The sequence below is a fragment of the Ananas comosus genome, linkage group 7 (genome assembly GCF_001540865.1).
Source record: "Ananas comosus cultivar F153 linkage group 7, ASM154086v1, whole genome shotgun sequence".
In the NCBI taxonomy this organism is placed as follows: Eukaryota; Viridiplantae; Streptophyta; class Magnoliopsida; order Poales; family Bromeliaceae; genus Ananas; species Ananas comosus.
This window is the reverse complement of record NC_033627.1, coordinates 7,230,334-7,252,973: the sequence shown is the minus strand read 5'-3', so window position 1 is coordinate 7,252,973 and position 22,640 is coordinate 7,230,334. Positions and strand designations below refer to the sequence as shown.

Sequence of the window (22,640 nt, the reverse complement as noted above, 5' to 3'; positions counted from 1 at the left end):
TGCACCCCCCACCTTGTGAGGTAGTAGAAAACGAACGCGACAATCTCCCGAACTCTATGAACGATGATCCGCGCCCTACAACCCAAAATGGTGCCAAATTAGGCCCTATATACTTGAACCACTCTTTAACATTTTCGTAAAGCTAAACGAAGTTGTCCCACGCGTTTAGGGCACCCCCAATTGGGTTTCTACGGGGTCAATTCGTCCCCAAAAAATCCTAGAGCAAAAGCCCCAAATTTGAGCCCTAACAATGTCATCTAGGGTTTCCTCTTGGATTGATCTTGTTGCTAAGCAAAAGATAGCTTAGAATCACTTAGGAAGCATCCTAACAAGGTTTCCAAGCTTTTGGTACCAACCCTAGGGCTTCTATGGTGAACCCTAACCATCCACCATGAGAGCACTTGAGCTCTCATGGGTTCCATGGAGTTCAAGGCCTATAGAAGGCTCCCAAGGCTAAAAACAACCAAAAACTCCAAATCCTAGGGATCAAAACCAAGCCCTAGACTCATTTATACCAAAAACTCACCTTAGCCCAAGCTCCTCCAAATCCTTTTTGTAGGAGAGCTTGTAGAACCCACCAAGGCTTCCAAATCCACCTTCCCTTGCTTCTTCTTCTTCTTCTCCAAGCCCTAGAGCAAGAGTTCTAGAGAGAGAAAGAGAGGAAATGAGAGAGAGGAGAGAAATGGCTGTGGGAGTGAAGGGGATGGCCATATAACATGTTGTGACAATTGCACTTAAGCCCCTCCACTTGTTTCTCAGTGCACTGCCCAGACTGGGCAATTTTCACAGTCGGGGACCGGTCTCCCCAACCAGGGACCGGTTCCCGAACGGGGGTTTTCCGGGACTTAGCCGATTTTCTGGCTTTTTCAGCTGGCTGCGCAGCGAGGGACCGGTCTTTCCTTCAGGGACCGGTCTCCCGAGGACCGGTCTCACTGCCAGGGACCGGTTGCCTCAGGATTCCTGGCAGACTACGCGTACGAGGACCGGTCTCTCCTTCAGGGACCGGTCCCCGAGAGCTCAAAATCTGGGACTTAGCCAGATTTTCAGATTTGCTCTCTCGGGTCCCTCTTAGCTTCATTTATGAACTCTAATGCACTTAGGGTCCATTCTAACTCGTCCCACTTCGCGTTCCGCTCGTTCCGACGGAACTCGGCACAATTTACGAGGGATGTGGTATGTTACATTCTCCACCCCTAAAATTTAGTTTCGTCCGCGAAACTACTTATTCGGAACTGAAATCCATACCTCAATTCAACTCGTCGAAGAGGTGAGGATGGCGCTCTCGCATCTCGCTCTCGAGTTCCCAAGTTTCTTCCAAATCGCCGTGTTCACTCCAATGAATTTTAACATACGGAATTTCGCGATTCCGTAGTTTCCTTACTTCCCGCTCTACGATGTAAGCCGGGAACTCTTCATATGTCATATCCTCCTGAAGCTCTATCGGTATATACGAGAGAATATGATCTAGATCGTAAACATACTTGCGTAGTTGGGATACATGGAATACATCATGTACTCCCGTGAGCTTCGGTGGTAATGCCAACCTATAGGCCACCGCGCCAACTCGTTCCAAAGTCTCAAAGGGTCCGATATAGCGGGGACTTAGCTTCCCGCGAACACCGAACCGCTTAACTCCTCGCATCGGCGATACTTTTAAAAATACGCGGTCTCCAACCGCGAACTCAATATCCTTTCACCGCTTGTCGGCATAACTCTTGTGCCTTAATTGCGCCGTCACTAATCTTTGTCGGGCAAGGCGAACTTTCTCTTCCGCCTCCCGCAGCACGTCCGGGCCAAGAACCATCTTCTCGCCCACATCGCTCCAATGTATTGGCGAGCGACATTTCTTTCCGTACAGGGCCTCGAATGGCGCCATCGCAATGCTTTCTTGATAGCTATTGTTGTATGCGAATTCCGCCATCGGTAAGTGATCGTGCCATCCACCCTTATAATCGAGTACACACGCCCGAAGCATATCCTCAAGGATTTGTATCGTCCTTTCCGATTGTCCGTCACTTTGAGGATGGAATGCCGTGCTAAAATTGAGTCGCGTGCCCAACGCATCCTGTAAGCCCTTCCAAAAATGAGATGTAAACCTAGGGTCCCGATCCGATACTATAGATACCGGAACCCCGTGTAATCTCACCACTTCGTCGAGATAGACTTGAGCCAACCTATCTCCCGGCCACGTAGTGTGGATCGGCAAAAAGTGTGCCGATTTTGTAAACCGGTCCACAACTACCCAAATCGCGTCATGTCCACCTTGGGATCTAGGCAAACCCGTCACAAAATCCATTGTGATGTTTTCCCATTTCCACACGGGTATAGGTAGACTTTGTAATTTTCCCGCCGAAAATCGACGTTCCGCCTTTACTTCTTGGCACGTGAGACATTTCGCCACGAACTCTCCTATATCTTTCTTCATGCCCGGCCACCAATAATGCAACTTCAAATCTCGATACATTTTGGTGCTGCCCAGGTGAACGCTATAGGGAGATTGATGCGCTTCTTGCATGATCGTCCTCCGAAGACTATCGTCCTTGGGCACGCACCAACGATCCCGATATCGAAGTGCGCCGTCGATCCCAATGCCAAAATCATCGGTACTACCGGTCTCAACTTTGCCCACACCTTTTGGAGAAATTCATCCGACGTTTGCAATTCTTTGATCTTCTCCAACAGGGTCGGTTGCACAACCATTGTGGCAAGCGTTGCCGGCACTCCCGGCGCCACCACTTCTAGGCCAAACCGCTGCATCTCTTTTCGCAAGGCCGATTGGGGCGTAATTTCCGTCACCAAATTCTTCGCCGACTTTCGACTTAGAGCGTCGGCCACGACGTTCGCTTTCCCGGGGTGGTAGAGAATCGTGATGTCATAATCTTTGAGCAACTCTAACCACCGCCGCTGTCGCAAGTTTAGCTCCTTTTGGGTGAACAAGTATTTGAGACTTTTATGGTCGGTATAGATCTCGCAATGCTCCCCATACAAGTAATGCCTCCACAATTTTAGCGCGAAGATAACCGCCGCTAGCTCAAGATCGTGAGTCGGGTAGTTCTTTTCGTAACTCTTCAATTGGCGCGAGGCATAAGCTATGACTCGGCCGTTTTGCATTAAGACACACCCGAGTCCGACGTATGAAGCATCATTGTATACGACATAACTCTCTCCCGGCGTCGGCAAGGCAAGCACCGGAGTGGTCGTCAATCTATCCTTCAGTTCCTCAAAGCTTCGCTCACACTCGGGGCTCCAAACAAACTTCACCCCTTTGTGCGTAAGGCGCGTTAGTGGAGTTGTAATCTTAGCAAACCCCTCCACGAACCGCCGGTAGTAACCCGCAAGTCCAAGGAAGCTACGAATTTCCGCCACACTTGTCGGGCGAGACCAATCTTTAATCGCCTCAACTTTCTTCGGGTCCACCGAGATGCCATCTCCGGATATGACGTGACCTAAGAAAGTAACCTCCGAAAGCCAAAACTCACATTTCTTCAGTTTTGCATAAAGCTTTTCCTTCCGGAGTATCTCCAACACGAGCCTTAAATGCTCCTCGTGTTCTTCTTCGGTCCGAGAATATACCAATACGTCGTCGATGAAAACCACGACGCACCGATCCAATAGCGGACGGAAGACTCGGTTCATTAGGTCCATAAATGCCGCCGGGGCATTAGTGAGCCCGAATGGCATGACCGTAAACTCGTAATGGCCATACCGCGTACGGTACGCCGTTTTGTGCACATCCTTGGGCCGTATCTTCAATTGATGATACCCCGACTACAGATCAATCTTAGAATATACCCTTGACCCTTGCAACTGATTGAATAGATCATTAATCCTAGGCAACGGGTACTTGTTCTTGATCGTCACCTTGTTCAACTCGCGATAATCGATGCAGAGTCGAAGTGTGTCGTCCTTCTTCTTTACAAATAGCACCGGAGCTCCCCACGGAGACACGCTCGGCCGTACGAAGCCTTTATCGAGCAAGTCTTGCAACTGGGCTTTTAGCTCCTTTAGCTCTACCGGTGCCATTCTATACGGAGCCTTCGAAACTAGCGCCGCCCCAGGAATCAAGTCAATGACAAACTCGACTTCCCGGTCCGGTGGCAATCCCGGTAACTCCGCCGGAAACACATCCGGATACTCGCATACGACTCGAATATTTTCTAATTCCGGATACTCCTTTTGAGGGTCCACGATGGTCGCCAAATAAGCCTTGTAACCACCCTTAATCATTTTCTTCGCCCTCACTGACGATATGGTTGCCGCGAAACGCGCACCATTACATGCCTTATAGACCATCTCCTCTTGATTAGGCTCACGAAAAGTGATAACCTTCCTTTCGCAATCGATAACCGCGTAATACTTGGAGAGCCAATTGGTGCCCAAGATTACATCAAATCCCCACAATTGCTTCAGCACTAGAAAGTCGATCAGCATGATCCAATCGCCTATCTGTACTGGACAGTCTAAACATTCATCATGCACATGAAACATAAGTCCAGGTGCTGTCACCGTCCAATAATCCTCATAATGCGTGACCTCTATGTCATGAGCTAGTGCAAATGATGCTGTTATGAATGATTGAGATGCACCTGTATCGAATATGGCTCTAGCTCTAGTGCCTCTGATAAGAATAATACCTGCCACGACGTCGTCAGGAACAGAAATTGGTGGCTCCTCCACCTGAGTGGCAAATACCCGCCCACTAGGTGCTCGAGAGGCCTCCGGCTGACGAGGCGCCGATGATCGTCCAGCTGACACGGCAGGTGGCAGTCCTGCCTGCTGCCGCTCAGTGTACTGCACTGAAGCTGATGACGGGGTTGGGGATGCGCCGCCCGGGCATTCTCGGCCGATGTGTCCCGGTTGGCCGCATCGGTAACACCACCCCTCCCGCTGTGGGCAAGCAATAACTCGGTGGTCTCCGCCACATATCACGCACGGGTAGGTAATCTGACTCCTTCCACCCTGCCACTGTGATCATTGAGGTCGCGGGGGTCGCTTAGAGCTTGACTGCCCCGCCGATCCACCAGTCGGTCGCTTCTTGGACTTATCTTTTTCCCTGTCCCTCTCAAAAATCTCGCGCTCATCTCGCGCAATGGCATTCCCGCGCTCCACCCAAAGCGCACGGTCAAGTACCTCTTCGTAGGTCTTCAAGCGGAATGCATGAACAACCTTGAATATCTCGAGTTGCAACCCGCGCTCGAATGCCTCCGCTCGGTCGCTATCGCCATGAACCAAGCTCGGCACGCAATTGATCATGTGCGTGAATTCCCTTTCATGCTCCCGCACTGATCGGCCACCTTGCCTCAATTTTCGAAAATCTTCCTTGATCTTCCTTTTATCGCTCTCGAAAAAATACTCCATAAGTAGCATCTCCCGAAATGCCTCCCAAGAAATAAAAGCGTGCCCTAATGAGCGATTTCTCTTCACTTGATTCCACCACAACCGAGCCGACCCATCAAAACAATGAGCCGCAAGGTGAAATTTGTCCTTCTCAAGCATGTAGATATCCTCAAACAAGGCCTCCATCGCGGCTAGCCAATTCTCCGTCACCCACGGATCCTTCACATCGCCGATAAAGGTTGGAGGGTTGAACCGCTTGAATGCCGTCAGCACCGCCAACGTGCGCTCCTGCTCGGCCTCAAGTACATCGGGGATAGGAGCCGATGAACCCGATGCCGTCGGAGAAATAGCCGTCACCAGTGCTGCCGCCACCGCAGGAGGTGGTTCCACAGGAGCAGCAGGTGCAGGCGGATCCCTTGGCACAGTTACCGCCGCCGCCGCCTGTCGCGCTATCATCTCGTGGAGCTCCCCCTGAAGCCGCATAGCCCCGGCCAATGCCGCTACCTGGGCTTGCAGCTCGCGCACTTCATCCGATCCCGTCTGCTCGGGCACTTCATCAGGTAGTGCCGAAGCGGCTCTACGCGTGTAGCGTCTCGGGGACATCGTTCCTGAAACGCATCACACGCATTAGCACTCAACACATGTGACTCTTACACGTTCCAAATAACTACCCAATTACGCGAAAGCAACAAGCATAATCATTTCCACTCTCGGTATTATGTGGTCGGCCGCCCCACAAGTTCCCTTAAGCGGATAACAATTAAACCTTCTAGTCCATCTCTACTTCCTTCTAGAGAAGTGTTATGATTAACCCAATCATTCGCTTTCGCATAAGCCAAGTCCACGTTACACGTTTCCTAAGCTCCTAAGGTCTCCAATTCCTAGGGTTTCTAGGTCATTCCTAGACTTTTGCTTTCCACTTTTCTCTGATACCATTATATCTGTCACGCCCTAATCCCCGCCAATTTGGTCGGGTTCGGGTCACGTCAACAGACGCCGGACGGACAGAGCCTTTCCTGTCCGCCCAAGGCTCTAACAACCTGTATAATTAAGCAATCAACAAGAGATTTGCGAATATAATACAAGGCTTGCACAAGGGCAAGCAACAACGGAACTGAAAGCTCTAAACTACATCATACAATATACGAGGTACTTGATTTCATTTGAACCAAATACAAGTAAATAAAACTATTACATTTCCATTCATCCATCATTTCTTTTTATATTTAGCCATCCACCAAAATATATGATTGTTTACTACTTTACCTTTCTAACTCAACAAAATAAAGTTGATGCATGTATACTAAAAGGGAAATGGCTACAAAATAGGAAAAGTCCCGGTGGCCGCTATCTACGGCGCTAAACCCTTGCCTCGGTCCTCCGCCGCCCCGCTCGTGCTAGGACCTGTAGGGTTAATGGTGTGAGAACTAAACAAAGTTCCCAGTGGGCTCGGCATCCGACCTCGCCGACTTACCCACTAGGTCTATCCAGGCATAAGTATTTCAAAAGAAGGAAAGTAACCACTACTAATGCAACTAATACTATGCCTGCAAGAAGGAAGTCAGCGGATATATAATTCAATGCAATAATGGAAATGCATGCATGCTCCAATCATAAATAAGCTTTGGTTCTTACCTAATTCTTGCCGGTTAACTTTGTTAACCCCAATAACTCATAACCCAAATCTCGTCATAACAGGGGGCCTCGAACCACCCCTAGGGACCGTCGTCGGGGACCTCGCTCCCCGAGGTGACTATTTCCGGAAACTCACCGCTTGAGGGGGAGCTACCACCCTCAAGCCAAGACTTATCATGAGTATCGATCGAATCCCCAACTTGAGGATGCTTAGCCACTAGTTACAATGCCACCCTTATGCATGGTTCTCTACCCATTTGTTCATGTCACTTGCTAATCATTGTTGTCACAATGTCGCTATGGTTAAACCTATGTTTAACAATCATGTTCCCAAGGCCAATCTNGGGAGACTCTGTCCGCGTGCAGGGGAAACCCTGTCCGTTCGGCGGTCTGTTGGCGTGCCCGAATCCGACCAAAGAGGCGGGCTCGGGGCGTGACACCACCCTTATGCGTGGTTCTCTACCCATTTGTTCATGTCACTTGCTAATCATTGTTGTCACAATGTCACTATGGTTAAACCTATGTTTAACAATCATGTTCCCAAGGCCAATCTCGCCTCTAATGTCCATGTCCCCTTTATTTACTATTGTCAAGTCCATGTCTGACATCTTGCAATCTCTAGGGTTCCATTATACATGTCCATCATGGTTCCATATCTTTCTACTTTCCAATACATTAGAGAAAACATAATGAAACAACCCAAGTTCACATGTAATTTAACCCTACATGCATGAATGGCCCTATGTACGAGTATGCTCAAAAAAGAGAAAACAGACATAATGAGGTATCCGGTGATTCCGGCATGCACCCCCCACCTTGTGAGGTAGTAGAAAACGAACGCGACAATCTCCCGAACTCTATGAACGATGATCCGCGCCCTACAACCCAAAATGGTGCCAAATTAGGCCCTATATACTTGAACCACTCTTTAACATTTTCGTAAAGCTAAACGAAGTTGTCCCACGCGTTTAGGACACCCCCAATTGGGTTTCTACGAGGTCAATTCGTCCCCGAAAAATCCTAGGGCAAAAGCCCCAAATTTGAGCCCTAACAATGTCATCTAGGGTTTCCTCTTGGATTGATCTTGTTGCTAAGCAAAGGATAGCTTAGAATCACTTAGGAAGCATCCTAACAAGGTTTCCAAGCTTTTGGTACCAACCCTAGGGCTTCTATGGTGAACCCTAACCATCCACCATGAGAGCACTTGAGCTCTCATGGGTTCCATGGAGTTCAAGGCCTATAGAAGGCTCCCAAGGCTAAAAACAACCCAAAACTCCAAATCCTAGGGATCAAAACCAAGCCCTAGACTCATTTATACCAAAAACTCACCTTAGCCCAAGCTCCTCCAAATCCTTCTTGTAGGAGAGCTTGTAGAACCCACCAAGGCTTCCAAATCCACCTTCCCTTGCTTCTTCTTCTTCTTCTTCAAGCCCTAGAGCAAGAGTTCTAGAGAGAGAAAGAGAGGAAATAAGAGAGAGAAGAGAAATGGCTGTGGGAGTGAAGGGGATGGCCATATATATAACATGTTGTGACAATTGCACTTAAGCCCCTCCACTTGTTTCTCAGTGCACTGCCCAGACTGGGCAATTTTCACAGTCGGGGACCGGTCTCCCCAACCAGGGACCGGTTCCCGAACGGGGGTTTTCCGGGACTTAGCCGATTTTCTGGCTTTTTCAGCTAGCTGCGCAGCGAGGGACCGGTCTTTCCTTCAGGGACCGATCTCCCGAGGACCGGTCTCACTGCCAGGGACCGGTTGCCTCAGGATTCCTGGCAGACTACGCGTACGGGGACCGGTCTCTCCTTCAGGGACCGGTCCCCGAGAGCTCAAAATCTGGGACTTAGCCAGATTTTCAGATTTGCTCTCTCGGGTCCCTCTTAGCTTCATTTATGAACTCTAATGCACTTAGGGTCCATTCTAACTCGTCCCACTTCGCGTTCCGCTCGTTCCGACGGAACTCGGCACAATTTACGAGGGATGTGGTATGTTACATCGGCGGAGTCGGCGGTCGAACCCACTGGGAACTATATTTATATAGTTCTCACCCCACTTTGTTGCAGGGCCTAGCGAGAGAGTACCGGCAGAGGACCGTGGTAAGGGCATAGCGCCCTAGCAGTTAGTAGCTTTCCATTTTGCATTAGAGTACCCTCGTGTACATGGTTAGTGGATGTTATATTTTGGGAGCTAGCATGTATTCATTTTGGAGGATAAAAATGTAAATCAATATGCAATGGTTGAATGGTTGTAATAACTAGAATTATCTCTCTTTATTCACTTGTATGTACTCGTGACTCTTGCTCTTACTTGTTGGCACTTGTTGTGCCTCTGGTTGATCGTGTATGTATTGAATTTCTTTTCCTGGGCAAATTCTTATACTCGATCATGTTGCTTAGCCTAGGACGGGCAGGGGAGATGCTGTCCGTTCGGCGTCTGTTCGACACTCCCGAACCGGACCAAATTGGTAGCGGTCTCGGGGCGTGACAGAAATGATAACTAAATGATAGAAAGTTTGCAACAAGCAAATAAAGGGAGTGTTACTATAGTCCTAAAAATCTCATGTTACTATGGTCCTAGTTTAAACTAGGTTTAGAGTAGGTTTAAACTAGGGTTTAAACTAGGTTTAAACATAGTTTAGAGTAGGTTTAAAGGGAGTGTTACTATGGTCCTAAAAATCTCATGTTACTATGGTCCTAGTTTAAGCTAGGGTTTAAACTAGGTTTAGAGTAGGTTTAAACTAGGGTTTAAACTAGGTTTAAACATAGTTTAGAGTAGGTTTAAACTAAGTTACCTAGTTTAGACTAGGGTTTAAACTAGGTTTAAACATAGTTTAGACTAGTTAAAAAGTGAAAAACTAGGTTAAAACTGGGTAAAAAGTGCAAAACTAGGTTAAAACTACGTTACCTAGTTTAAAATAGGTGTACATGTTTATACTAGGTTTAAACGTAGTTTAAACTTTTAAACCTAGTTTAAAACTAGTTGAAACTAGGTTTAACCTAGTTAGGGTTTAGTTTAAACTAATTTAAACTAGGTTTAAATCTAGAAACTTGCTAAGAGAGGTTTATACTTGCAATGGGTTTAGGGTTTATACTAGTTTAAACTAGTTTATACTAGGTTTAAACCTAGAAACTTGCTAAGAGAGATTTATACTTGCAATGTGGGTTGCTGTGGCACGGGGGAAGGCTCGGTGGGTCGACGGTGACCTGCGGCGGCGACTGGGGGCGGCTCTTGGTTGGAGAGGGATGGGCAGAGAGGGAGAGAGAGACAGAGAGATAAGAGAGAGAAAGAGAGCGAAGAAGGAGGGAGAGGTGTCGAGGTCGGGGCTAGGTATACCTAGGTAAGACGGTGAATTGTTCACCGTCTTCATGAACATAGTGAAGACGGTGAACGATTCACCGTCTTATCTAAGGATACCCGCCGGCGGGTGTCTGCAATAAAGACGGTGAATAGTTCACCGTCTTTAGAGTAGGTATACCTAGGTAAGACGGTGAATTGTTCACCGTCTTCATGAACATAGTGAAGACGGTGAACTATTCACCGTCTTATCTGTGTTTTAGCCCCGCCTCCAGGACTTGGCCAAATTTTCGGTGGGTGGGGGTTAACTATAAAGACGGTGAATGATTCACCGTCTTAGTTAAGACGGTGAACCGTTTACCGTCTTCTCGAGGGCGCAGATAAGGCGGGGGGGGGGGGGGGGGGGTGTATTTGCTCTAAAGACGGTGAATAGTTCACCGCCTTCATAAGACGATGAATCATTCACCGCCTTCACGAGAAATATGCAAAGGCGGTGAACGATTCACCGTCTTTAGGAGAAATATCCAAGCTAGCGCCGACGTGGCGAAAGGAGGGTTAATTAGTTTTACAAATAAATTTTTCAGATGGTCATTTTGCCAATTACAAAATTCTACAGGGTTATTTTCAAAAAAAGTCCTCTTACCTGCTAGGGTATTGAGCATATGGTAGAAAAGTAGTTTTCTTTTTATTTTTTTTATTGGTGAATCATTTATCCAACTGCCTCCATCGCCGTCTGCCAAAACCTAAGAGAGGCCCTTCGACAATGGTGTCAACCAACTCCTTGAATAGAAGCTGTGACAAGTTGAACGCAGCTGCTCGCGTCACCGACGGTGGTGGGCGATTGCTTTGGAGTGGGATTCTCCACGGTCACCATGATCGGCACGGGCACGGCCAAAGGCGATTGGATCTGTAGCAGAGAAAACTATGGCAGTAGCTTGCCTGAGCTGCCGCTGCCGTGACCACGAACACGGCAACTTGCGTTCACTATTGGAACTGTTGCTACTAGAATTGTTGGAATTAGGATTGGGATCGTCGGGGAAGGAGTTGGAGCGATCGAAGGAGGGGCTTCGGATGTTGATCAAAGAGGGTCTTCTTGTAGGGGGAGAGAAAGGTGAAGGAGTCGGCGGTGGAGCGGAGGCGGGCGACGTAGGTGCTACTTAGGTGGGGTGAGGGGGAGAAAAAGAGACGCCTATGCGACTTTCTAAATGATCATTTACCATTTGATTTATCTTACTATTCCCTTTTTTTTTCCTCAACTATTTCTCTTCCCATCAATTTCTCTTATCCATATTAATCACCCCAATTAAAGTTCAAAATTTAATTTTAGATAACGGTGACCTTCTAAATTATCAATTAGCAATATGATTTATGAATGTGCAACTTGATTAATGTTTTTTCCTTTTTTAGCAATGTTTAATTAGCTATATATTGTTCACATTTAAATCTAAAAATAAAAGTAAGAGATATGAGAAGAGAAGGCGTAGGAAGAAGAAGCATTTTACATTAATTTAAAAATAATGAGCCCCACTACCCACAAATTAAGGTAACTTTTAAATGTAACGTAAGAGAGATGGAAAGAGAAACCGTAGGAAGAGAAAGCATTTCATATTGAAAAGAGAATAAAAATAAAATTAAAAATAATGGGTCCCACTGCCCTTAAATTAAGGGAGAGCATCCACGTCAGATTAAATCATGGGAAATCATATAGAGGTATAGATATATATATATATATATATATATACTACCATTTATATTACATATGTTACTATGTATATTACTTATTAGGATAGTAATATTTCTATATCCTTTTGATTATTTCTTTGTATAACAGAATATAATCATGTACTTCCATGTAAAGCTTTTTTCCTCTCTATATAAGAAAATGGATTTAGATGAATAACATACTGAAAATTTCTCAATTCTTTTGTTTCAATAAGTTCCACAGGAAGTCTCTTTGATTTAGTGGTAATAAGGGAATTTAAAGTTCCATGTGGCTGGAGCCTCCTTTCGACCAACTGAACAGTGGCCTGGACCTTCTGAAGCTGAATATATCTTTGATTCTGTATGTCTTGGGGGATTGCTCTTCCTGAATTATCTTTTTGTACTCCTCGTAATGATTTCGCCCATATACTTGCACGCTAAGTGTCTTCCTTTTTGGGGCATCGACTTTAATGTATTGATTGAAGTAGTCAATGAATTCTTCCTTGGTAAGTTTCTTTAATGCTTCAACCTGCAATCCATATGAAATTGCACTATTATTCATGAGTATAACCTGCAATCCATATGAAATTGCACTATTATTCATGAGTATAACGCCAAGATTTCTTTTAGAGAAACTTTTGAAGTACTTGAAGTTGTAAGATGAAAGCATTTACATCGGCCTCCATCCTATCGAACATGAGAGTTCCACTCCAAATTTCTGCCCAGAAAAATGATGATTCCTCCCAAATGTTCTTGAATTTCTCCAGTTTCACATCAATGAGCGCATTCACATTTCTCTACAAGTATAGTCGTTAAAATCACTAATGAGCATCGAACCACCAGAATGGTAGGGCAGATTTATTTAAACTTCACTATAATCATTTGACCAACCTTCTTCAATAGGTTTACAGAAGATGGAAAGTAAGTAGAAGAACACATATTTTGTATTGAACCAAATATTTAATTCCTCATGGTACAATAAAACCATGCAGCATTGCATGCATGAAGTATTCATCAATGCATCCATGAGTTCAAAAAGTATAGACTTTAGACCAAATTTGACTGGCACACAAAAATTTTTTAGAAGAATGCCAAGTAAGAAAACTCATAGGATCTTCAAACATGATTTCAGATGGAACATGAAGGAAAAAAACCAAGCTGCATCTAAAAACCAATTTTGTAGATCTAGCGAAGCATTAAGTTTAATCCTCTAGAGTAAAGATCAGACTGAGGTTAATCTCGCAAATTGATACAAGAATAAAATTTAAAGTTCAGACATGTGTACCATTCCTTTTTTTTCATGTAAATTTAAGCAATACCAGAGTAAATCCTTATGCTTTAAATTTGATAACTTTGATTCTCTCAAGTTTCTAAGTGTATCAGTAGTATTATGCTCATAGAATTGTCAAATAAATAACATCTTTCAATACAAAGTAATGGACCCGATCATATTCTACAGTAACTGATGGCAACATTTCAAAATCATACCAAAAGTGGATTCCATTCAATCTTCCGGCTTATGGGTTGGGGCTTGGGAATAACATAGGTTTCCTCATTCTAGCAGATAGGTTTCCTCATTCTAGCAGATAGATAAGTGAATCTCTAGATAAAGCCATAGTGATGGGGAACCGGATCCTTTTCAGACTTATACTCGTCGTCGGAACCGAATTCGAAATATTTGGTTAGACGATGGACCAATACTAGAAGCCTAACTTGAATCTGAATTTGATTCAAATTCTGAATTGAATATGAGTCTAATTAAGATTCAGTAAATTAATTTTGGAAGTTTTACTAAATTAGGATTTTTTAATTTATTTGACAGTTTTAGATTAGAATTCTATTTCTTTCTTAGAACTCTAATTTGAATTCTGCTATAAGAATTTATTTAGGACTCCTAATCGTATAGCTAGTCGTTTTAATAAATACTCTCTATAAATAAGGATCAAGTCTCTATTGTTAAGTATGCTCTCGATTAATGAAATTGAGTTATTTGAATTCCTCGTGAATTTTCCTTGTCTTCGTGAAAGCATCCACCAGGTAGAGTCCAGCTCGAGAACAAGTCCCGTGAATTATTTCTTTTTCCTTTTCCATTTTTTTGCTCTTCTATTTCTTTTAGCTGTTGAGTCTGTTACAATTAAAGAGGGGGGAGATCGACTTATCCGCACGGAATGCACCCGTGGGATCTCTCCACAAACCGTACATGAGATTCCTCCCACTGTCCAAACACGCCTCCTCTCCCTCCGTCAGTACGCGCCTCCTCTCCCTCCATCCGCACGTGGCTAGGATCTGGAACCACCCAATCGAAGAATAAAAAAAACACAACAACAACAACAATCCGAAGGTCATCTCCTTTCCGACGACCCACCGTTGCCTCGACAATCGCCTGATCGAGATTGCGATCCAAGCCTACACCGTGGAAGCAAGCCCTTGTCGAATCCATTAATTTATCTTTCTTTCTGCAACTACTTCTAAACCCTAATTTTCTATTATTATCACCCTATCATTTCTAACCCTAATTTCTTTCCACTTTTAGAAATTCTAGCGAAGCGGCCAAGATCCGACGATCAAAGGAAATTAAATTGACTCATCCGCGTGCGTGAGATGGATTCAATCCTACGGAAACTCCAAAGTGTGATCTTTCCTAATCGATCTCTTATTTAAGTTTTCAAACTCCGGATTTGTTATTTATTTCTTTTAGTTTGATTTTTAAGAATCACTTAATCCATTTTTTAAGTAATTGTTGCAAATCCTAAACTCCCTAAACCGTCCTGCATCACATAGAATGCTAAAAACAAAATTCAAGATTCAGAGGGCCCAGAGAATGGTCTTGTCACTTTATTACATTAATGCACAATGACTTTTCTTTGGTTATTACATGAAAACCACCGAGCTGGTTGTTCAAGAGGAATAATGTCACTGGTCATTTCACAAGAGGGATAATGACACTAGCCATTTGACATTATATTCAGAGGAAACATAATCCAGAGGATGTTTCTTCAACTATTGCGTTCAACAATTTCTAGAGACTAAAAAATCAAACTTGTGTCATTTGTAAACAGCTACCGGACATTCGTCTGCAATTATTGTAACTGAAGTCCCATAGTATGCTTACAATTTTCACACCACTGATTTGACTGGTATATATTCAAAAGAAATGCTGTCGTTTAGCTAAATCTTGAAGGCTTGAGCCCTATATTCTTTTGCTCTATTAATTTTCTTCTCTCTTCTCTCTTTTTCCGTGTATTGGTGTTTATTGAGATAATATCCAAAATGACAAAAGAGCATCACCATTGCTGATAATAAATTTCAAAAGTTGACGAGGAAGAAGGTACTAACCTTGAACTCTGCATCAGGCATTTCATATATTTTCTTTTCAAACATTGTAAGAAAAGCATCAACTCTAGTATCAAGATGCCTTGGGTCCTGAAATAGTTAACTTCAACATTAGAAGGGAGAAATCATTGCATAGCGATAAGTTTCATTTTTAACACTGTTCCAAAAATTGGTCGACCCGGCGAAAGACAATTTCATCGCCACACAATATGTCATGGCATTAGTTTTCATGTCAGGTGACAAGGTGGCTTTATATCTTAATCCACCATAGCGGGTGATATGATGGCCAACTTGACTTGATTCAAACTGAGATTTTGGATTTTATTCGTATAATAATGGGTGTACCCGTTAAATTAACAAGTTTGAAATTATCACTAACAAAAATATCTAACTTGTATAAGTTAAAAGTAAAAGGAGAGTAAGAGGGAAGGGGGTTGTTATAGGGATTTTACTTATTATTTCAATCAAGGTTTAAAGTGCCGCCCTGTGCTGTACGGCACGGGGCGGAACGTACCATGTCCCCAAAGAAGGGGGCACGGTAGAGAGACACGGTAGAGAGAGGGTCTTCGACCCCCCCGTCGTGCCGCGGCACACACCTTTGTATCCCACAAGACAGCGCCATACGCGGGTGAGTGTCTCGCGCAATACGCAGATGGGTGCCGCGGCATTGTGCCGTGCCGGTACTTATTTTTTGCTTTTTTTTTTTTTTTTTTTTTTTTTTTTTTTTTTTTTTTTTTTTTACTTTTTCGTTTTTTTTCTTTTGGGGTACCCGAAACATCCTAGGTACCCCACACCCCCAAAGACATTGAAAATCAAAAATCTATTTGTTAGGTAAGTCAAAAAAAATTATAATTTTATTTTTTGTTTATCAATATACGGGCAAATTCTTAATTTATATATCCAATCCATATTGTGGGGGGTGAAACCCTCCACTTCTACCACAGACATCCATTTTTTCTTCACGAATTATTTTATCAAAATTTGACACACCGCAAAACTTTTGACGAATTAGGGGAACAAAATTGAACTCAATAAACAAATTTTGGGGCACATTAAATATAAAATTTTATTTTTGCGTTAGAAATTTAAAATACTGATAAAATTAAAAACTAAATTAAATCAATTGATACTTAAATTTATTTAATTTATTTATAACAAGGTTTTAAGTGCTCGTCGGCACGGGCCGTATCCACCGTGCCGTATCGTGCCAACAAGATACTGGCACGATACAGGCCCCGTGCTGATGGCACAGCTCAAAACCCTGTATTATTTAAATTAGTAAGTAATCTTCTCAATAAAGTTCAAAAGATATGATAAAAAGATAATAATAAATAGTTAGAATATTTTATTGCTAAAGAAAATAAATATTTCATGCTATTATGTATCAGCACACAAGAATTTTTTTGACCGGCACGCATCGGCACGGCTCGACACGCACCGTGCCGTACCGTGCCGGCAAGTTTCCGACACGACCCCGTACCACGGTACTTAAATCCTTGATTTATAATATAATTTATTGCTTAATTTTTTGATAGATCTAATAATTTTTGAAAAAAATAATTAAAAATTAATATTTTCAAATATTTTTTAAAATATTTTTTTCAAATAGTTTTTAAAATAATTTTTCAAATAAATTTTAAAATTATTTTAAAAATTACTTTTTTGTATTTTATAAAAGAAAGACTGTATTATGGTCAAAAGAAAGAAAGATATCTTTGTATTTTAAAAATTCTAACCTGTAAAAATTTTTATTCTGCATTAGTTATAGTTGTACTTCATATACAAAAAAGCTTACAAGTATTTTAATTGATGAGTATAGTAAGTTATATATAGCAAATATTCATAATTCTTTGATTAAATCTTTCAAAATAATAATATTATAAGAACTTATTGGAATCAAAAAAATTGAAATAAGTCCATACCAAAGCATGCCAGTAGGAGGTCATGCGTATCCATCGGCATGCAAGCGTACCATGTGTCGTCACAGAAGAGTGTCGGTGCCGTACCGTGCCAGGCAGACAGCAACACATTCTCGTGGCACGACACTTTAAACCTTGATTTCAATTCTAAAAAGTTATGATTTCTTCATTTGTTAATACTCAGCTTGATATTATTTAATTTTTATGATTCTTAGTTCTTTAAAGTTAATTTTCGCATGAATTGAACAAGATGTATTGGTTGTAAGACAAATACTGAATTTGTAACTACTTAGGGAAACGAATTAGTAACAAATGCTCAATGGCTGGTTGGGTTACGAGCATCTGTTATGACGCCAATCTGTCACGATTCCTCCTAACTGCTATGTAATAACTGTACAGCTTTTTGCAAACATTGACTTTTAGTACCTTCAAAGTTGATTGAATCACAAACTCTAGACCTCGGACTCCATAGTCATTTCTGCATATGCTGAATTTGTTAGCAAGGACGTAATTTGTAACTGATGAGCTAGAAAGGGTAGAAAAAAGCAATCCCTATACCTTGTTGATAGGTATACTATGTAACCAAGTTGCTCAACTGTGCGAAGCTGGTGGAAGGCAGGTTGGCTGGCAACAAAAGAAAATAGGTGAAGTCTGACATTTAACTTGACATTTTCTTGATGAGTCTGCAGGGGAAAAAAAAAAAAGCCCTCTCAGGAACTATATACATTTCCTGCAAGCTATAGATCATACAGTAAGAAAACAAATCCTTCTAGGAACGTAATTCTGAATATAAACTAGGTACTTGAATCTCTTACAATCACAATGAGGAACTTTCAGAAAAACAATTTTGGACGTGGACTAGGAACTTTTATTTCTTTCTTTTTTCTTTTCATTAAAGTATAGAAACTTGTTCTCTCACTATCTCATTGCAAAAGTTGTACAAATCTTTTGCAGCTGAAGGAAAAGTGATGTACCCAGGTTAAGTTAGGTTCTATTCTCCAATGAAGACATTTGAGTGTTTCACCGGTTTAGGAAAATTTTTGCTATTTTCAAAGAGAGCTTATACAATCATTAATCACGAAATTTGGACTCCAAACAAATAGTATCAATATAATTTAAGCTAACAAAATTTTCCCAACTACCGTATTATTTATTTCGCCTGTCTCTTTTATTCAGTGACTCATTTCTCATTTCTCTGTAAATACGAATATTCTTGCAAATTTTACTCACAATTTGATATACTGCAGCCTGTAATTGACTATCTCTATTTGACTGCAATCATGCATGTAGATGCTTCAAACTTTCAAGATCAACAATGTAAAGGATCATTGGTCCAGTCTAAAAGAATCATATGAATTGAAAGTTTGATGAAAGATGAGCATGAATATTGTAAGAAATAATGCCATACCAACAGATAAAATAAACATGAGCACAATGGATGGGAACTATGTTCTCCATGCAAAGGTATATACTGCACCTGAATATACTGGATAAGCGCAGAATTCTCATCCTTCTGATTTGAGCCCTCAGTTTGGTGATAATATTTCAGCCCTTTTTCGAGCATAACGGCTCTTCTTGACATATATTGGGAAGGGAACAAAGGTTTGCATAGAGAATTGGGAGCATTAAATAAAGTATCTTCTATATGCTTGACAATTGATTCTGCTTCACTTTGTTCAATGTTTCCTAGAAGGCAATCATGAACCATAAAACTGGGAAGGGAAAAAAATAATTCCTTCATGTGATAATGTTCAATGATTTAATTTGTTAAATAATGGCAAACCTGCAACATAGAACTCCAGAAAGGTCCTCAAGAGCAACTTTGGTGCGAATTCAGAAAGATGATCTGCCTCAAGATGAGAAAGGGCCTCAAAATTCTCAACCCAAGGCCACATTTGATCCTCAAGTATCATCGAACAATTGTATGAAGCTTGAGAACATGGTTGGATAAATTTGTAATTTTGGTACTCCTTAGTCATAGATTCCTGATGTTTCAAATTGACTTTTAAAACCATTACTCTAAACACATTTGTGAACATGGTTGGGTAAATTTGTAATATTGGTAGTCAGTCATAGATTCCTGATGTTTCAAATTGAATTTAAAAACTATTACTCTTAACACATTTAGCCATATGCACTAATTGGTAGAATCTGCACAAGGTAAACAACTAGGAAATGTGCTTCAGCCAGGAAGAAAAAGAACACAGTGACAGTTTAAAGTTCATACGTGATTCGTAACTGTAAGTACAGTTTGTAACACTACTAGTGTCAACAAATTAGCCATCCTACTAAGAGTCAACAAATTAGACCCACTATAACAAGTCAGTACATGCTTTCGGCAAACCAAAAAGCTATCTACCCCAGTTGAGCAGCTCACATAGATGCTCAACATCAATCAGGCACATATGAAGAAAAAAAAATTTAAGGGTCTAAAACTAAATATTACATGCATACTCGACCCATCTAGTAAATCACAAAATTTCACCTATGCCATCTCTCTTCAAGTCTTGCCTAATGCACAATTCATAGTACTTTTAGATATGTTTTCTTTTGCTTGCTGGCATAAAACTTGATAAAACACCCCTATTTATTGCATATAGAAAATACTAGTATTAGATGAGGTGTAAACTGTAAAGATTAGGATGAAGTTGTAAATCTGGAGTAAATATAGAATTAGTTGGGTGTAGTTGAGGAATCATAGGGATCTTTACCTTATTTTGCTCCTTGTACAAATTGACCAATATGAGCTATATATGCTGTACTTGGTCCTAAATAAAGAAACTAGAGAAGTTATTATTTCAAATTCTCAAAGTTTTACTTAGTATCAGAGCACCGATCCTGATATCAACGAAACCCTAGCGGCTTTTCTAGTTCACGACCTCGACTCAACATGGCCAATCAGAAGACGATGGTAGAGATACCACCATCATACCAGCTTAGTTCCTCGAATAATCCAAGGACCCCGCTGGTTTCCTGCTCTCTCACTGGGTGCAACTATTCAACATGGGTAAGGGCAATGAAGAATGCATTGCAGGCAAAGAACAAGCTCGGGATCGTAAACAGGACATTAAAGAAGCCAAACGCCAATGCACCGGACGCAAGCTACTGGACGATTTGCAATTCAATGGTCATTGCTTGGATCTTTAATTCTTGACAAATCGTTCAAGGGAGTGTTGCTTATGCCGAAGATGCAAAATCTATGTGGGATGACTTGAAGGGCCGCTTCTCTCAAGGGAACGCCCCAAGAGTCTTCCAACTCAAAACTGAGCTTTGCCTTCTCCCTCAACAGGGCTTATTGATGGCGAATTATTATGCAAAGTTGAAAACTCTATGGACGAACTCGAAAATTATTCCGAAACGCCAAATTGCACGTGCGCGGCAGCCCAGGATTACGTTAAGAAGAAGGAAATGGAGAAACTCTACCAGTTTCTCATGGGCCTCAATGCCGAGGTTTTTGGCACTGTTCGTTCACAAATATTCTACCCTAATTCTCTGCCGACCTTGAGCAAAACATAGTCAATGGTCACACAAGAGGAGCGTCAACGAATGGTTGCCAATGGAAGAAATGATCAGGTCGATGCGGCGGCCTTTTTCGCGAACAATAGCGGAAAAGGGAGCGCGATACCGACTCAAGGCCATAGGCTGAAGTGTGACCATTGTCAAAAAATTGGACATGATCGAGAGAGCTGCTGGGAGCTGAATGGTTACCCAGAAAATTGCGAACAGAGATGTGGATCTCGAGGAAGGAGAGGCGGACGCGGCGAGGAGTGGGTGATGCGGGTAAATCGTCACAACAGCGGACAGCTCGTCCAGTTGTGACTGCCCATTTGGCACAAGCTACAGATCCACTCCAGAGTTCAACCCAAATGGCCCCAAGCTTCAGAAAGGAACAATATAAACAGCTTTTAGCGCTCTTGAATGATCAAAGAAGATCGACTGAACAAATGTCGGGTAAGAATTTCACTCACAATGATACCGTGGATTGGATATTGGACACAGGAGTGTCAATGCACATGACTGGACGACTAGAATATCTTGATGAACCCGAGAGAGTAGAAGCGCTGTACCTTATACAACTCCCAAATAGGAGACGATTCAGGCTAAGATGACGCGAGGGGTGAAATTAGGCTTGAATTTAATTTTACGAAATGTTCTTTATGTTCCTGGTTTTATGTGCAATTTAATTTCCTTTGGAAAGTTGACTGCTAATCTAAACTGTTTGGTGACATTTTTCTTGATTTTTGTCTTGTAAAGGACCTCACCTCGAAGAAGCCGATTGGAATGGGTGAATTGCGGGGAGGGGTCTATCATCTCGGGCGTGTGGCACTGTTGTCAGCACGTACAATAACCACGATGGAGAGCTATGGTTTATGGCATCAACGACTAGGCCATCCCTCTTGCTATATTTTGAATTTAATTCCTAGAATTTCAGTTAATAAGTCTTCTAGTGATTCTTGCGACATATGTTTATGCTCGAAACAAACTAGAGCACCATTTGATGTTAGTGAAAATAAAGCTACTGCTAGTTTTGACTTGAACCATTGTGATTTCTGGGGACTTTATAACATGGTGTCCTTATCAAGCGCACGATATTTTCTAACCATAGTTGATGTCTTGATGATCACAGCCGAGGGACTAAAGAAAAATCTGAAGTATGCAGACTATTAATAAAGTTCTATAATATGGTAAAAACTCAATTTGGGCACATAATTAAAGTAATTAGATCAGATAATGGTCGAGAATTTGTTTTAGGTCCAATACGGCAGTTTTACTCAAATAAAGGGATAATACACCAAACCTCCTGCATCGACACTCAACAAAATGGGAGACTGGAACGTAAGCACCGGCATGTACTCAATGTAGCGAGAGCCTTGCGCTTCGAAGCAGGACTACTTGTTAAGTTTTTGGGCGAGTATATGTAACCGTCGTTTATCTCATCAATTACACTCCAACATGACTGTTATCCTGAAAGACACTTTACGAGGTACACTTTGGGCAAAATCCGAATTATGATCATATTTAAATTTTTAGGTCCATATATTTTGCTCATTGGAAGCTGCGGGTCCATGATAAATTTCATAAAAGGGCTCAAAAGTGTATTTTTGTTGATTATCCCCAGGCCCAAAAAGGATGGAAACTATATGACCTTGACACACAATAAGTTTTTGTGTTGAGAGATGTAGTTTTTAGCAAAGGAAAATTTGACAACGAAGACCAACCGGTTGTGCCATTGGTATTTGAGGAAGCCGATGAAGTCAACCCGATCTCTATAGACGGGCCAGTAGCTCAGCCATGCCCGGTTTCTCCAGTCGGGTCTAGTACAATTGAACTCAATGACGAGCCCAACAACTTGCAAGCCCAATTCGAACCAGGCCTAGAAATGCAGGAGCCCAGCAAGGAAGAAATTACACTGGACAAGAGGAGTA

General features: G+C 42.4%; 1 protein-coding gene across 6 annotated transcripts in view; it reads right to left on the bottom strand.

The window, feature by feature from the left end:
• LOC109712809 (insulin-degrading enzyme-like 1, peroxisomal) overlaps positions 12,040-22,640 on the bottom strand; it is a 74,347-nt gene continuing 63,746 nt past the window's right edge. For 3 of the 6 annotated variants that reach the window (XM_020236575.1, XM_020236572.1, XM_020236574.1), the window contains 7 exons: positions 18,998-19,199; positions 18,692-18,900; positions 17,773-17,897; positions 17,641-17,692; positions 15,299-15,385; positions 12,610-12,759; positions 12,040-12,491 (listed from right to left, as the gene is read on the bottom strand). In XM_020236575.1, the coding sequence (XP_020092164.1) occupies positions 12,240-12,491; positions 12,610-12,759; positions 15,299-15,385; positions 17,641-17,692; positions 17,773-17,897; positions 18,692-18,900; positions 18,998-19,199 (1,077 nt within the window). In that variant the 3' untranslated portion in view covers positions 12,040-12,239. The remainder of the gene's footprint in view (positions 12,492-12,609; positions 12,760-15,298; positions 15,386-17,640; positions 17,693-17,772; positions 17,898-18,691; positions 18,901-18,997; positions 19,200-22,640) is intronic. The other 3 variants (XM_020236573.1, XM_020236576.1, XM_020236577.1) reach the window with 3 other exon arrangements.